At 56.0% G+C, this 17,412-nt stretch overlaps 1 protein-coding gene across 5 annotated transcripts; it reads right to left on the bottom strand.

Annotated features, from left to right (window-relative positions):
• Window positions 1–438: 438 nt before the first annotated feature.
• Window positions 439–17,412, bottom strand: Arid5a (AT-rich interaction domain 5A). 5 transcript variants are annotated; one of them, XM_028865649.2, is made up of 7 exons: window positions 17,209–17,412; window positions 7,042–7,160; window positions 6,057–6,177; window positions 5,725–5,777; window positions 5,192–5,289; window positions 4,659–4,821; window positions 439–4,307 (listed from the first exon to the last, which is right to left on the bottom strand). In XM_028865649.2, the coding sequence occupies exons 1-7, from the start codon at window positions 17,231–17,233 to the stop codon at window positions 3,093–3,095; spliced, it is 1,794 nt and encodes a 597-aa protein (XP_028721482.1). In that variant the 5' UTR covers window positions 17,234–17,412; the 3' UTR covers window positions 439–3,092. The 5 variants fall into 5 exon arrangements, with proteins under 5 accessions (XP_028721482.1, XP_028721485.2, XP_028721483.1 ...); XM_028865652.2 differs by having other exon boundaries at window positions 7,042–7,157; XM_028865650.2 differs by lacking the exon at window positions 17,209–17,412 and adding an exon at window positions 14,724–14,824.

The following is a 17,412-nucleotide window of genomic DNA, read 5'->3' as shown; positions in this document are numbered from 1 at the left end:
CTACTAGAGTGGGGCTTAACTGTCCCTTGCCTTAAGACTGCATCCAGCTGGCCTCCCGGGTGCAATGATACTCATGCCACTAGCCTCAAGTGGAAACCGGAGCTTCTCAGATGCCTTAGCTATGCCCTTGGTCAGCTTTGCTCCGTGCTGTGAGATCGCTCATTCGTCCTTCTCCAAGCCCAGCCCCCACCCAGAGTTTAAACAGCAATACTGGCCAGACACGCCACAGCATCCCCAGACCTGTATCCAGATGCTGCCGCTTCCGTCTCCAAGGATAGGCTCCCTGCTCTGTTCCAGTCTCCAGAGCATCGAGATCCACCATCTGCCAGAGGCTGGGCCTGGGATGTAGCTCTGTGACCAGTGCTTGCTGAGCATGCATAATGCCCCGGGGCCTATCCCCAGCACCATAAAGCAAACAACAAAATCTGGAAGCCAGGACACTCTTCCACCTTTCTTTTATTTCATGTAAAAGCCCAACTGCCCCCTGGCCTAGAAGGCACCAAACCCAGCCTTAGTCACCTCTGGCTCGCTCTGTCCCAACCCCCACAGGCCCCTGGCTCCCAGACCCCACTCTCTTGCCGCTCCCTTGGGGACTTGCTGCTCTGCCTCTATCACCTCCTCCAGTCATTCTCAAGGTCTTCTAAAGGACACTCTCAGCCACTCTAAGACTGTGGTGGTGATACCTGCCCAGCGTGGGAAATGCATTAATGCCACCAAGCTGAGCACCCAAAACAGATAAAGGGGCAGCACGCTTTAACCTCCAAAGCAAGCGAAGGTATTACCTGCTGAATGCCTAACTCATCACACTTAAGCTGTTTCCAGGGAAATGAACTGGGACCATGGGTAAGGGCAGGATCAGTACAAATTCCAGAGTGGCCTCTGCCACTTCCCACCATTAGCAGCTCGAACGCCATGAATGATTTGAAAGTCGACCCTGAACACAAATTATGCTCTGAACACAGACACTGAGAGCTCTGCTGGCCTCTGGGTCAGCCTGTCAGGGACAAGAACGAACAAGGGGAGGTGTGTGCAACACGCACCCCCATCAGCCAGCATGGTGTCTGGAGTCACCCCTGAGCTCAGCTCTCTCATTCACAGTGGGAAAGAGAATGAGAATTCGCACGTGAGGCAAATACATAGTGTTCAGTGCAGAGTTCCGAGGTTTTCCAAGAAGCCTGACTTGCACTTATTTCTAGTGTCTTTGCTTAGGCAGAAGTAGCCGAGTCCGGAACCCAGGAATCCATCTACCCTGCTACCCCACGAGATGTGCATTTTCCAGATGTGCCTGCAGGGGGCCCCACCGCTGCAGTCCTGAACAATCTATACCCAAGTCAGGCTGTTTGCCAAATGCGACCCTTGAGCAGTTGGAGACTAGTGTTACTTTGTAGATGAAGGGGGATCCCTCCATACACAAAGGTAGCCTCCATCTACCCTGGGATCTGACCCCACGGTGTGCAGCCCAGCACCCAGGGCACTTGTTAGCCTAGAATCCCTCCCTAACGGGTCTGCACAAGCTCACGGATGGAGGCAGCATACGGGTGCTGTAAGCATCCAGGAGCTCAGGGCTTGTCATCCGCATACACAGGCCGCCGGCATCTCAGAGTCTCCAGAAGGAAGGCGGGGAGCTGGGAGATGCTTGAGTGCATCACTGGACACCCGCTCCCCCACTTCGGGATACTTGTGCTACAGCTCCCCTCACAGGCAGTTAGTTACCTTCCCTGACCACCATTTCCCGAAGCCAGGCATCCTCAGGGACACTTCCTGTCCCCGCCCTTAGCCATGTTCCATGTGAACTTAGAGGACCATTGAAAACTTGCCCTCCTGCCCATGGCCTGAGGTAGGGACAGGGTGAGTTGCCTTGACGCAGGTCAGTAACCATCTGTTGACCTGGTTCTCTGGCATCCTGGCATCTCTGGGATGCCTTTCCAGGAACAGTTATGAAGCTGTGCTGACAGTCTCCTTGGGACCGGCAGATCAAGCCGTCTCTAAGGGAGGAGGGTGCGAAACCACAGGGTTTCTGTGGGGGCCCCTGGAGCAACCACAGCTGAAATTTACCATGGCTTGACAAGAGATTCCCAGGCAGAGATGGGTCCCCTCTGCCCCCACCCCAAAACCAGTATGTAGAGCAGGAAAGTGGGTGTGGTGGTGGCTGAGAGCACCAGACAGCAGGGGTCACAAGTCTACCCACTACCTGGGCAGATAACTTGGGTTTTGTCTTCGCACCCTCAGAAGCCCCCCTTCACAGGTACTATGGCTCACACCTGTAGTCCCAGCTACTGAGAAGGCCACAGCAGGGTTTCTTTAGGCCAGGAGTCTGAGACTAATCTGAGCGACAAAGCAAGAACCTCTTAAAGCAAGCAACTCCTTTCCTAGCTCTGCCTCAAAGACGCAGGGCCTATGCATCCTTGGGCTGGGCCTGTGGCTCAGCTCGGAGGGCTGGAGTCACACAGCTCCTCCCTTGTGTCTCACAAGTCACCAGTGTGCTCTGGGCTTTGCGCACCATGGCAACCTCAACAGGCAACTGTCCCGAGGCTGGAGCGAAAGGAGGCATGACTGTTTGTCTGTGCATAAGAGGCTGAGTTTTACTCTGGGCCTGCCCTCCAGCGGCGTGGCAGCACCCCGAACAGAATGGACCATCTCATCATTGTTCCCACACTGGCGACCACGTCCACAAGCTCGCTCCTGCCTCGCCTCCCCTTGCAAAAGTCCAATGCTCTACACCTCAGGGCTGGGTGCAATCACACCAGTGTCTTTTTATTGGACCTTTCATGGCCAACCTGGATGCCTTGAGCTACACTATCTAGCTCCTTAGCCTTTCGGTCCTCTTGACCTCTGTGGAGGGAGAGAATACTAGCTCAGGTACTTTCGTGATTTTCGCCACAACTTGGTCCCTGGGCTTTGGGCTCTGGCTGATTCATTAAGACAAGCCTGTTGCCTCCCCCCGTCTGTGCCAGGGGAGGATACAGACTCGGGGAGGCTGACTGGCCTGGGAGTTCTAGGCAGTGGGCTCTGGCCTGAGGTTTCCCGGCAGCACCTGGCCTTTTGAGGCCCCATCAGATCCTCACAGCACACACAGCACAAGAGGCTCCAACCTACAGCTTGGTGTTGAGGTGGAAGAAGTGGGGTGCCGCGTAGGTTGTGACGGGTGGCACGGGCCAGGCAGATGAAGCTGGACCCAGTCTGTTGCGGAGGACGGTGTCATAGGACGTGGGAGGGAAATGCATCAGGCTGGCAGCCATGGGCGAGGGGCCTGTGGTAGCCAGGAGATGGGCTGGGAAAGCTGGGATGACCAGGGGACTGAAGGGGAGTGTGGCCTGGCCCTTCAGAGGGTCCGGGCTACCGGTGAAGTTCAGAGGACATCGCAGCATGGTGCCCCTGTAGGCATCTGGAGGAGGGGGACCCAGGGCCGGGCCCAGTAGACAGGACACAGACAAGCCAGGTGCTGCAGGCTTGCCCCCACACTCCTTGGCATCCACCTCCTTCAGGAAGGGAGACACTGCTCTCAGTTTCTTGCCACCGTGAGCAAAGCCCTCCTCTTCCAAGTTGCGCTTGTGGCCAAGGCCTGGGCTCCTGGGGAGCGGGGGTGGGGCTCCAGGGCTCTCAGCAGGGACCTTGGCCATCGGGGACACCCAGCAGGCTTTGGGCTTGGGGTAGAAACTTCTTTTTCTGGAGCTGCCTTTCTGGAACGCGGAGGGGCGGCTGGCATCCCCTCCCCACACCAGCTGGGGCTCCTTGGTCGACAGCCCTTCCTCTTTCCCAGGCGGTTCCAACAGCACCCTGTCTTTGAGGCCAGAGAAGAAGTCCCTGGGGTGTTGACTGACAGGCTTCAGCACCTCGGTGGGGTAGGCATGAAAACAGCCTGAGAAAGTGGGGGCTGCCGGGCAGGGCCCCTCCTGCACCTCCACCTTGGTGCTGCCACCGGGGGCCTGCAATCCTTCCTGTGGGGTTAGCTGGTGGCGTTCAGAGTCCTCAGCCGGCTCCTTTAGGTTCTGGGGACTTTCCTGAAGGTCCCCGCTGGGGCTCCGTGCTCCATGGCGACAGCCCTCTTCACGGCACTGCAAGGCCTCTGCCTTGCTGACCTGGGCCAGGAGTTTCTTCTTGGCCAGTGGGGACATGATGCCATGCGCCCCTTTGCAGTAAAAGCTGGACAAGAGCCGCTTGTAGGCCTCAGGGCAGCCACTGGCACCCATGAATGGCAAAGAGGGCCCGGATGTTGGGCCTAGCTGTTCTATACTATCCCTTGAAGGTCCCTGGCTGGGAAGCTGTGTCAAGCCAGCCGCATCTGATTTGGTCTTTCCCGGTGTGGTCTGGAATGAGAAAAGGCCTTGTCTTAGAGTTGCGTGCAGGACGGTACATCTAACCCAGAGACCCGGGAGCAGCAGGCCCTCAGAGGGCACCCAGCAGCGCCCCTTCGCCCTTAGCAACACCTTTGGTCAAAAGTTTTCCAAGGTGCCCCGTCCCAAGCAGATGGAGCCTAGTCTCCCGGCAATCCCAGCATCGGGTCCTGTGAGCAGGTGTCAGCCGGTCTTCAGAGGACCCGAAGTTCAGCCCGCTCCTGCCCTAGCCGCAGGTTCCCAGCATGCCAAGCAGGAGTCAGCCGCCCTGGCCAGAGCAGGCGTGGGAGCTGTGACAGCCACCTCCCTCTGCTCCGCGCTTACCTGGTCCACGTGCCTCTCTGGGTCCTTGGCCTTCTTTGGCTTCTCAGTGGTCCCGTCATCCCCCCTCAGCTCCTTGGCCATCTTGTATTGCTTCCTGGGCTTGGCAGGGGGCAGTGGCTTGTCATCCTCCCCCTTCAGGTGCCGCACGTATGGGAGGACCAGCCTGGGGAAGAGCCAGTGCGTCCACCAGAAGCCTAAGCAGCGGCTCTTCACAGCTGGCCTCGGCTAGGCTTCCTTTAAGCCCCTCTGGCTCCTCACCACCAGAGCTCCTGCGGTCTCCAAAGCGGGCTGCGCCTTCCCGCCAGTGCGCACGCGCGGCACGCCACGCCACGGCTCTTCCTCATCTCGCGGAAGATCCCACCCCAACCGTGACAAGGACACGCTTGTGGCAAACACACTCTGCCCCCCACACTCCCAACACAAACAGCACATCCGTCAACTGACTGTCTTTGCGCCTTACTCCCAGCGCACACCCACTAAGACCCCGGAAGGGGAAGGCCTAGGTGTGCAGCGCCCCATGGGGTACCCCGTACCTCTCGTAGTGGCGGCGTGTGCACGTGGCCGCACTGGTGCTGCCTGGACTGCCCCCCAGCTCGTCATACACGTTCTTCCAGAGACGGCGGCCCGTCACCTGAAGACACCAGACAGGATAGGCCAATGGGTAGGTAGGTACTCTCTGGCCACGGGACCCTCTCTGCTCCAGTTTCCCCTTGCAGAGACGTGGGGGAGAGCTGAATTTGGGGGTTCCTTCTCCAGCCATGGGCAGGATGCTGGAGAAGGTTACTAGTGCCCACCGGCTCTCCCTTCCGGGGGCTCCCTGAGTGCTAGGCAGAGCGGGTTTTGGGGTAGGGGAAGGTGGAACAGATAGGTGTGGGAAGAAAGCTGCTTTAGGGATGCAAAGTACTCGGTCCCTCCTCCCACAGCACGCAGGCTGGACCTGGGCATTCTGATCTTCCTCATGTCTGCAGGCCAGGAAGCCCTGCTGAGCGAGCACCCTGCTCCCGAGCTCCTGCTAGGGCATGGCTGAGGCTGGAGACCAGCAAGGATCTGGAGATCCCTTCCTTACCAGTTCGTAAGCCCCCAGCTTCTCCACGGCCTTGTAAATCTTCCACAGGTTAACTGAAGGAGAGAGGCAAGACAGCCTGTCAGCCTCTGCAACCCACACACTCCCAGAGGAGACCACTGTTATGGACGGGGCAGGCTGGTCAAGAGGATGGGAACCCAACTCCACCCCTTGCCTTCAGGGAGGTATCCTTCTTACAGGCACCCCCTGTAGGCGGGAGGCATCCAGGGTCACCTGGATCAGAGGTGCCTTGCCTGTTGTCCTATCTGGGAAGATCCCGACGGTCCCCCTAAATCTACCCCCACTCCCATACTACCCCTCCCCCTGGGACGCACTCTGCTTGAAGCCAAGATGGGGTACCCTCTCGATGGGTGTGTGCCGCTCCTTCATGAATTTGTAGAGGCTGACCAGGAAGGCCTGCTCCTCCTCCCGCTCCTCGCCTGCCTCAGGAGAGTCCTGGGGAGAGAGCAGGAGGCATGGATGGGACCCATTGATGGGCAGCTGGGCACCGGGAACCACACGGCTGTGCGAAGGAGTAAGTGCCTAGGTCCCGGCCATAGGCTACCTGGGAGCACCCAGCCTCCTGTCCTGGGTCCCACAAGGGCAACTATGAGCTTGGGGCCCAGGCTCAGGTCAAGGGCTGGAATCTAGAACTCCAGAGTGCTGACGGACAAGGCCTAGAAGTGGCCACGGGGGCAGCCCTGCGACCTCCAGGCCAGGTATCTCTTGCTTTGATCTGTTTTATCCATCTTAGTTCCTGGAAGGCAGGCTTAGTGTCCCTAAAGCCCTACAGCAGAAGGCACTCATGCTTCCTGGTGCCAGGGGGCCTCAGTTCCCTGAGCCAACAGCCTGCAGCTCCCCCTTATCAGCTTGGTGGACAGGTGGGATTATCTCCCCCCTGCCTCCCAAGACAGGATTTCCTTGTGTAGCCCTGGTTGTCCTGGAACTCACTCTGTAGACCAGGCTGGCCTCAAACTCACAGAGATCCACCTGCCTCTGCCTCCCAAGTCCTAGGATTAAAGGCGTGCGCCACTACGGCCTGGTTTGGGAATATATATATATTTTTAAACACCGCAGACTCGTGTTTGATGGCTTTGTGACCAGAGCCCAGGTTGTCTGATTTGCAGAGAGTTCTGCCCCGAAACTGGGTGAGGTCCCGCCTCGCCTAGCATCCAGATCCTGCATCTTCCAATGCGGGGGGGGGGGGGGGGAGGGCACACAGCTCTGCAGCATGAGGCAGAGGCCTGTCTCCCTCTCAGAGCTCAGGGTATCTCAGCTTCCCGGGAGGCTGCACCCAGCAAGGAAGAGGTCCAAACTCACCTCCAGCTGGACGGGGCTCTGGCTCCTGCTCTGCTCACCATCGGGCTTGGGGGACACAGGGAGCTCTAGGAGGTCACCCTCTTCTGCCTGCTCCCTTTTCCCTTTGGCAGGCGGTGCTGCTGGGAGAGAGGAACAAATGCGGAGAGGGCAGGTGAGATGCGGGTAGGAGGAAGGGGGGAGGGGAGTTGAGGAATGGTCCCCTCACATCAGTCAGAGAAGGGGTGAGTGCTCATAGTCCTTCCAGAGTGCCCTCTGCTGGCCAGTCTTGGTACCACACTCGAGCTGTTCCTGTAAACACCACACACACACACACACACACACACACACACACACACACACACACACACACACACACGCTCACCCTGCCTTGGCAGCCACTTCCTTTTCTTTCCTCTGTTCTAGCCACACTCCTACATTTCTGCAGGAAAACCCTCATCATTATTGTCCAGAACCAAGTCAGAAGGATGTGGGTAGGGTGTGTTTCAGGGACAGTCTCTTAAACCTGCCCGTGTTCAGGTAGCAAGCCTTACAGTAAGCAGCTCAGCTGAATGCTGTCAAGGCTTCATCTACGAGTCCCCTCACCACAATTGTCCCTGTGTAGCAAGGCTCTTAATGGCTGTTCAAATGAGCTATCATCCCTACCTCTGGCTGGCCTTTCTCAGCACCAGCTAACTCCAGCACTGTGAGTTCTTCCCTTTCTTTCGTTAAAAAAATTTTTTTTCTTAAGATTATTCATTATGTATACTGTATACAGTGTTTTGCCTGCATGTATGCCTGCAGGCCAGAAGAGGGCGCCAGATCCCATTACAGATGGTTGAGAGCCACCATGTGGTCTGGTAGAGCAGTCTGTGCTCTTAGCCTCTGAGCCATCTCTCCGGCCTGTCCTTCCCTTTCTTGTCTGGTAATGACTGGACTGCAATTCCCCACACCTTGTGAGGCCTCTGGCCCCTTTCAAGACACGTGCCAGGTAAAGGAGAACGGCCTGCGAGAAGCCCCACGCACGCACGCACGCACGCACGCACGCACGACACTGTTTAGAGAAGCTCTGGCCTGGGCAGGAGGTTGTAAAAGCGCCACAGAGAGGCCACCCAGGTGATGAGGCAGGCTGGCATCAGATTTGGAACCAAATCTTTTTAATTAATTAAGAGGCAGTGTCTCACTGCGGAGCCCTGGCTGGCCTAAAACATGCAGGAATCCTCCTGCCTCTGCCTCCGGAAGGATAGGTAGGGTTCCAGGCACGTGCTACCAGGCCCAACTAAAAGGGAACTTGTTTTGTTCTCATTTTATGAGACAGGGGCTTATGTAGCCCGGACTGCAGTCTGCTATGTAGCTGAGAATGGTCTTGAATCCGTGGTCCTTCTGCGTCTGTCTCTCTGATGCTGCAATTATGGGATGTGCCAGCACACCTGGCCTAGATGCTCACCTCTTCTGCTAATCTGTTCTCTTGTGGTTTGGAGGATGGAGCTGAGGGCCTGGTACATTCTACAAAGACATGTTTTTCTTTGTGTGTGTGGGGGGGTGTTTCAAGACAGGGTTTCTCTGTGTAGCTTTGCGCCTTTCCTGGAGCTCACTTTGTAGCCCAGGCTGGCCTCGAACTCACAGAGATCTGTCTGCCTCTGCTCCCGAGTGCTGGGATTAAAGGCGTGCGCCACCGCTGCCCGACGCAGACGTGTTTTAAAATCATTTGGGGGCTGGGGGTAGCATACAAAGAAATCGATTTTACTGTGGCATTTCACACATTTCGTTGTGCTTTATTCTTATCTTCCAGCCCACCAAGCACTTTCCTCGGGTTTTGAAATGGTCTCGCAATGTAGCCCAGGCTGGCCTTGAGCCCCGGCCTCTACCTGCAAAGTGATCGCAGGCATGAGCCACGGCACCCCGACCGACAACTTTCCCCTTTCTGTTTGCTAGCCCGGTACAACGGGACCAACTCTTGGTTTGCTCCAGCTCCGAGAACCCTTATTGCTGGAAGCTGGGAGATTTTTTTCCTATCAGCACAGGCAAAGAAGAATCTCCTTGAGGACACTGGTCCCACAGCCACGTGACCCAGAGGACCCGCTGTCAGGATGTTCAGCTCCTGGAAGGCCCTCCCTCTGACAGGTCACACAGGTGCAGCCATTCATGTCTATGTCTGCTCACATGGACGGGCCCCTGCCTCTGGGTCCCTGCCTCTGCAGGTGCATTCTCTCATTTAGTCCCAGGAGGGATCCCATTTTAAAGACGGGGACGCTGAAGCCAGAGATGTCACTAGGCTAAGCATTTTCCTAGGGCACCAGAACTCAAGACAAAGTCTGACCGTTGGTTCAATGGCTTGCTGTGATTACTGTCCTCACGGAGCGTCCAAATAAGCTCTCAGGGACGTTCATCTTAACACTTGCCGGGTCTAAAGAGACTCGGGTACTGTCTCAGACAGCTCCAGACATCAGATTCATGGCCAGTCTCCAGAAATCTCAGGGGCTGACAACTGCCCTCCCTTTTCTACCACGTTCTCTGAAACTCCATGCCTCGGTCTTTGCTTCTGGGACAGGGGAGGAAAAGGCTCTGAGGGGTCCTTTGTCACCTCTGGGTGAATCTCAAGTCTGATAACCAGAAACACGTCTTGCTCTAGCCCTCCTCCAGCCTGAGGCCTCTTCGCGCTCCTGTCTCCCTTCCAGATGCTCCTGAGATCCTGGGCACCGGCCGCAGGGACTCTCCATCTATCCCTTGTGTGACCTGGGCTTCTTGCTGCTAACGAATTAGCATGGCACGGCCCCTGGATCTCAAAAAATAACACAGTTGGACCATGACAAACCCCTGGAAGCCCTTCAAAGACAGATGCTTATGGCCTTGAGTGGGGCTTCATTAGAATGGAAAGTTCCCAGGGATCCCAGCGGGCTGCGGGTGAACAGCCACCAGGAGACGATCCCTAGGCCCAAAGCTGCTCCGTTCAGTTCCGCTATCTGTAGGCTCCCTCAGGGAAAATCTCCTGGAGTAGGGCACTCAGGTTACCTGGAAAGGAAGTTGCCAATCCAAGCTGTTTGGCCCCAAATGGGAAAGGGATCATAGATCCCACCCCTGAGCCACAAAGGGAAATACTTTCTTTATCACTGTGTCCTGAGTCCCCAAATGAACTTGGTGTCCATTCTCTCTTGGCCAGGACACTCTCTCTGTCCCTGGCAGGACCTTCTGGGCCCTGACTTCTGCCGCTTTAGATGAGGAGGCAGGGTACCCTCTGTCCCGTCCCTGACAGTCTTAACCCCTCATTTCCCCAATCACCTTTAGATATGGGTTCCAGGGAAATCATCTGTAGGAAAGGCTCTGCTGTGAAACCCACAACCACAGATTTAGACAGTGCCCCGGCCTGCCTGGCTCCAGAAACTCCTGGTTTAAGCATGAAGTAGCAGGCTGGGTCCCACCTCTGGCTCTACAGGGGGTGGGAAGGGTCTGGTGGCCCAGGATCACCCTGCCTGTAAGACAGGAGAACCCCACCTTTCCCTATTTGACTGCTGCTACCACCATCCAAGTCTTCATCTACATCAGAGCGCGTGTGTAAGATCCCTTCCGGGCCGGTGCCTCGATGTCCCATTCTTGAGTTGAGAAGAGGACCAATTATTTTAAAAAGACAGCCTGCTTTCCACAATATCATCCAGACAGGAAACAATAATGATAATGGGGATTGATGTTTCCTTGCAGCGCATCGAAACTCTCTTCTGGTGTGACATGTGAGGTGTGGGGTGTGAGGTAGGGGTCTACCCATGTTTTCCTGCGCTGGGCAGGTATGTGCCAGTGCTGGTGGAGTAAGCCCCTGGGCAGTGAATGAAATGCTGCTCTCTCCCCACAGCCTCACACTTGACAGAAGCATGCCTGGGGGCGTTCCTAGACCTTCTGTTCTGTTCCTCTCACTGTGGAGTGCTGGCATCCATGTGCGGTTTTCATTCTGGTAGCTTTATGGAATGACCCTTTCACGGGGGGTTGCAGATCAGATACCCTGCCTATCAGATCGTCACGTCACCATTCACAACAGTAGCAGAATCAGTTATGAAGTAACAACGAAAGTAATTTTATGGTTGGGATGGCAGGGCTTCCCTCCACAGCTCCTTGGGGCTCCTTTCTCCCCGAGATACACGAGATCAGGGTGTGATGGTGTCCCTCTCTAGGCATCAGGTAGGAGGAGAAGGGTACAGCAAAGAGAGCTACCTCAGTCCCTCCTGGGTTATGACTGACTGCTGCTCAATTCCAAGGATGTGTCTGAGGCAGATCCGCCTCTAAACTACAGCACTAAATGCCCAGTGTCAGCCTCTCTTCCAATCAGAGCAAGCTTGCCAACGTCGGTGTGTCTTCAAGCCACGCCCCGTTTCCCTTTCTGCGCTGGCTGCGGCTCCACCAAAGCTGATCTCCTCGGGGCTGCCTGGGGCTGGACATCTAACACAAGCCTTACTGAATCTTCCTCCTTTTAACAGATGTCATGCCTGAGGCTCCGAGAGGTTGGACACCTTGCCTCAGGGTCACACGCACACTTTTCCAGTGGCAAAGCTGAGATTCCAAACTTCACAACTGCGCCAAGACCCTGAGCCCTAAGATCTAGAGCTTTGTGAGGAGGACGGGGAGACCTTCGGCTTTCTCATCTAAGCTCGGAGGGTAGAAACTTACCCACATTGCCTGAGTGGATCTGTATAGCCCCACTTCGCTAATAAGAAGAGGTCAGTGTGGACAACTGAGCTAACCAAACCCAGAATAGGAAGGGGGCGAAGAATCTCCCAGGGCCCCATCATTGCAATACAGGGTACCACCTTTAAGGAAAGAAAAGCACTAGACACTACTGAGAATCCCTGAAGAAGTGGGACCATGCTGTCTGGGTAGACAAAGGCTCCGGGTAAAAGCAGGGAGATGAAGATGGTGAGGGACACCCCGCAGAGGAGTCGTGAGGCGGTGGGACCCGTGAAGAGCTAGCGGGAGGCCCCTGTAAGCCCGCCCCCTCCCCCACCCTGCCAGCCAGTGAGCTGAGATCAGACGGGACTGTGCAGGGTGATCTAGTACCACACGGATGCCTCTCCGCTTCGTTTATGTGTTTGCTCGGGACGGGGTCTGTCTATGCAGCCCGGGCTGGCCTCGAACTGAACGGTTCTCTGGATCAGACCTCCCAGGGTTGGGACTATAGGCATGCACCACCATGCCGTGCTGGGTGCCTCTTTCACCACCTCCATCACCGCTTCTGTAGCTCTGTCCCCTCATCTCTGTAAGATGGGGGTGCTAGGCTCAACGCCCGGGGAGTCTAAGCTGAGGAAAGCAAGCAACGCGGCTTCCCCTAGAAGTCACGGTTGAAAGTGTGCACACACCCTCGCTGACACCTGCCTGATCCCCACGGTTATCTGACTCCCCCGAGGGTGCTCCCCGAAGTATGCGGGATGAACACAACTCGGATCTGAGAACCCTGATGCTCAAGAGGGCGAGTGTTCCAGGCCGCCACACCTCCCGTGAGCTGCCAGGCTCGCTAGGCGTGGGCACCACTTTCCTCCTCTCTCTCTTTCATTTGCCTACCCCAGTCACCCTCCGTGTGATGGGGAGGAAGTGACACTTCCTTTCATGAAAACTCACTGACTGGGAACACAACGACGTCAATTACAACAATAAAGGCAAGAGCAACCTCAATAACAACCCGGCAGACACGGCCCCGCCCCCTTGCCTGAGGTGGTTGGCTTAAGTTTCTCTGAGCTCAAGCTGGAGCGGAAACAAAGACAGCCTTTGAAGCGGGTCAGTCCACTCCGTGGCCCAGAAGCCGGCTGGCTGCCTGGCATTCTCCTTGGGCATGCTCCAGTGGGCAGTTTGGGGATGGGGCGGGGGTGGGGTTTGGGGGGTGGGGAGCGTCCTGTCAAGAGCCAGCCTTGAGGACAGCTGGACAGGAGTCTTGAGGATCCAGGGCCCAGAACCAGGCACAGCCTAGCCTTCTCTGCCAGGGAAGGGAGAGGTGAGCCCTGTTAGTGGCTAGAGACAAGAGGAGAGCCCTCAGAGGTCCATAAAGGCACAGCGGGGGGTGTAGCGGCTCCAGGTATGAGATTCCAGCCTCTCGGGGCTACCCAGCTCTGGACTAGCCTAAGAGACCTCTCTACTCCTGGAAGGACTGAGTCCCCAGGGCCCCGCCCCTCTGTCCATAGGTTTGGTGAAAACAGAGCCCTATATATGGATCGTTTCCGGTTTTCCCACCCCACCTAGGCAGAAACAAGGCTCAGGGAGGTGACTCAACCGTGGAGGTAGAACCCCTACACAGGGTACTTCCCTACCTCACCACGTTTCCACTCTCGTACCCTCACCCCAGCACAGCGCCTGCTACCCTAGTCCAAGAGGGAACGGAGGAGACCATGGCAGATCAGCTTCCCACCTAGGGCAACAGAGGGCCACCAGGGAAGGAGAGAAGAGCAAGGGGTCTTGGAAGCCTGGCCCTCACTCACTATCTATCAGACCTGAGCCCATCTCTGTACCTCAGTTTCTCTGACTGTAATAAAAGGCCAACGGAGGGGTGATTCTAAGGCCCATTCTGCCCCCCCCCCCCCCCCGTCACTTCAAATTCTAGGCCAAGCAGTTAGTTTGGACTCCGTAACTGCTGTGGAGACCAGACCCTCTAGCTAACATCACCCACCCTCCCCTGCCCTGGCATCCTGTTTAGGCATGGAGACCCTGAGATGGTGCATCAGTTCCCAACAGTGCCCACGGGGTGGGGCCAGGAACACCTGTTCCCCTTCCCCTCCTTTGGCTGCTGTGACCCCTCCTCTGAAACAAGACTGCGAACACGGAGATGCAGGCCAGGGCAGTACAACTTGGGATGAATGTGAGGCCTTCCAGGCCCAGGGTTGGCAACCCCACTGTGCCTGTGGGCCAGGGTGTGGAGTGTGACCCCAGCCAGGGTAGGACGCCTGGGCAGTGTGGAGGGGTCACACATGCAGTGGCGTGGCTGTGTCCCTAGCTCGAGCTTGGGAGCAAAGCCAAACTTGTTCGTGGCACTCTGGCAGCCTGCCCTTCTACCCTCTCTCCACGAATCACCCCCAGCCCAGGGCCACCACCCCGTCTGTCCCTCTGGAGAGACCCGAGGGAAGAGAGGAAAAGTCAGAGGATCAGGCGAGTAAAAAGAAGCCGTCTTTCCTGCCAGGGGCTGGAAAGAAGAGTAAGAGAGAAAACAAAAAGAAAGGGGAAGAGGAGAGAGAAGAGATGGAGTGGGGGACCTGAAGCCTGTGACCGTCAACCCATCAGCACGTCCCTGGGCAGAAAGAGGAACCGTTGATTCTTCAAAGCGCATTGAGCAAGTTCTTCAAAACCCGGCGCAGTCACTTTCAGGAATCGCGGCCGCAGTGGGAAGCTCGGCGCGCGCGCGACCCCGGCGCCTCCGGTTCTGAGAAGCGCTGGGCTGGCACGGGGCAGGGAGGGGCCCGCGGCCGAGAAGCTGCCGCCGCCGCCGCTGCTGCTGACAGCTGTCACAACAAATGGGCCCAGGGCCGCTTGAGATTGAAACCGCAGCAGGAAGTGTGGGCGGCTCAGAGAATTTCAGTCCAGAGCCGGAGAGGAGAGTTTCGAGATAAACGCCTGGGAAGCCCCTGGCCGCCCCGACTTCCCACGAGAAGGGAGCACACAAGACACCCGAGTTGCCCCCCGCGGGTCGCGATCGCTCCGGGTCCCCAGCCCTCCGACCCCGGCGCCGCCCGCGAGCCGCTTACCCATGGCCCAGCGAGATCGCGCGTGGCCAACCGGAGACCCTCGACGAGCGGAGCCGTCCAGTCCCTGCGCTCTCGGCGCGACTGACTCGCGCTGCGGCTGGACTGCCGCCTCCCCGAGGTCCCGCCCCTGGACCCGCCCCTCCGCGCTCTGGGCTCCCATTGGTGAATCCTATCTTCTAGGGCGGGGCGGACTCCGCCCCTTGAGCCCGAGGATGTCTGGAAGTTGTAGTGTGCGTCCACTTTCCAGCGAGGGGTTCATGCCGGACATTCAAGAATCACGGCCGCCCCGGGTCTGTTTGTTTCCCTGGAGGCCGAACTAGAGTCATAGAAAACTGCCCGCTCTCTGCAGCGTGCCAAAGACTGGGTGGGGTTAAACCAAGTGCTTCTGACTTGGACCTGAAGTGGTCCTGGCCAGTTCCATCTTATCCAGCTTTACATAGAGAGGTGAGTACTGTTAACCTACCAGGGGCCAGTCTAGAAAGTCCATGGTCCAGGCTTAATGTCCTAGGTCTGCCTGTAGTGCCCATGCCCACATATGTCATGTAGAGTGACAGCCACAAGCTGAACTGTGCAAAGAGGAAGTGAGGGAGATGAGGGTGTTAGGTTTATGGTGAGTGGGGACAAGACAAGGCAGAGCAGTCAGTTGGACCTGTGTGGGTTATAGAAGATGAAGCTGAGACTCGAGAATTAAAAACAGAAAGCCTCGGCCAGGCGGTGGTGGCGCACGCCTTTAATCCTAGCACTCGGGAGGCAGAGGCAGGCGGATCTCTGTGAGATCGAGGCCAGCCTGGTCTACAAAGCGAGTTCCAGGAAAGGCGCAAAGCTACACAGAGAAACCCTGTCTCAGAAAAAACAAAAAACAAACAAACAAACAAAAAACCCAAAAAACAAAACAAACAAATAAACAAAACCAGAAAGCCTCAGCAGCTGAAAAGCTTGGACTTGAACTCTGTTCCTAGTATGTAGTTGGTATCCCCAGAATCAAATTCTGTTCATTAATTATAATACTCATACAGCTCTGCGCATTTCACATTATCATTCTCCTCATTTTATAGAGCAAAACAGGCCTGGGAGATTGACTAGCTCATATAGCTGGTAAATGGTGGGGCTAGAGTTCAAACCGGGAATAAGGGCACAGAAGAGGAGGGCTCCGTAGGCATGCGCCCAACATTCAGTGCTCCCCTTCACACGGAACAGATGGACCAGGCTGCATTTGGTGAGTCTGACCCTCAGGCCCTTACCCATGGGCTCTGGAGTTGCAGATCTGCAAGCTCAGCCTGGAGCACGCAACGGTACACCCGGGCTTGGTGGGATAATTGTAACAGCCAGAGCTTGCAGGTCTGTTAACAGACACATTGTTGTCAATATTTATTAACTGCTCAGAATAACCACCAGAATAATGGCTGCAACAGTACCTCCCACATCCAAGATTACAAGCCACACTCCACCCCAAGAGATCTGAGATGGGCAGAGACACTATCTACCAAGAGGTACCACCTGGAAACGTCACACAGGCTTCTAGTTCCACTTGCAGCCATTTGGTGAGGATTGATTGGACCGGCCACAACGCCAGCTAGGTATAGAGATCTGGATACGGCGGCCCTCAGTGTCACAGGAGTGACAGTGTCCCAGGCCATCTGCTACCTCCTTGACTGGATACTTGCATCAATGAGGCACTCACTACCTCACAAAACCACAGAACCCTACCTCTGGAGAGAGGGACCCTACCAGCCAGGCAGGAGAGCAGACTCTTAGACAGGACTGTTTGTGCCAAGGCTCAGCAAGCCAACACCTGTCTGGGGCAACCTGAGAACAATATGATCTAAATTTAATTGTCTCCTGAGGCAACTGTTTGCAACCGAAAGTAATCTACAACAGCTAATAAATCATGCGGAGGAATGATACCTCCATTTGCTTTCCTGAAAGCATAAACACCCCTGTTGCTCAAGCTTCCTTTTACACGCCTCTCCCCCAGCTCAAGGCCACCTTCCTCCATCACCCAGCTTCCACAGAGTAGCAGCCCGGGCGAGTGTGAGCTGTTACTCGCCCTCTGTGTCTTGTCCCTCTGCCAGCCTCCAGAAGAAAAACAAAACACCACTAATGTGTAAACACATTCTTCCCGGAAAAAGCATTGAGAATAAATCAGTCCTCTCTGGCCCTGCCCCAAATCCAGTTCCCTCCCTCTCCTTATCAGATTGGATAGTCTTTTAGAATGTTCCCTACTTATTTTCATAAATACTTGTATCCATGGTATGGTAAAACATGTAACTTTGTTTAATGTGTGTTTTTAGCTGATACAATTCTGATTGCTTTTGTCATAGAGATGTCTACAGTTAAAACACAGGTCACTTCTCTATTAGCATCTGCTACTGTCTGTGCCTTATGTGATCTCTCAATAGTCTCCCCCGCACCGCCCCCCCCCATCTTGCTGAGAGAACTTTAGCTCTCTTAGAGCACTTCTGGGGAGAGCCTGGGCTAAGCCTACCTTCTATCACCTCACATTGGTCCATCTCCGGGGACCTGACCTTGGGGCGGGTCTCATCCTGGAGCGTTCAGGCCTGGAGAGGGAAAGCAAGTTGCTGGAAATCACACAGGAAAGTGGGTGCCACGCTTCACCGGAGACCTTCAAAGCGGTTCAGTGTGCTCAGAAAACAGGACAAGCCGGCTGTCTTCTCCACTGTTTCTGCTC

Source organism: Peromyscus leucopus, chromosome 16_21 (genome assembly GCF_004664715.2).
Source record: "Peromyscus leucopus breed LL Stock chromosome 16_21, UCI_PerLeu_2.1, whole genome shotgun sequence".
NCBI lineage: Eukaryota > Metazoa > Chordata > Mammalia > Rodentia > Cricetidae > Peromyscus > Peromyscus leucopus.
The sequence above is the reverse complement of the archived record's forward strand: the minus strand, read 5'-3'. Positions and strand labels throughout refer to the sequence as shown.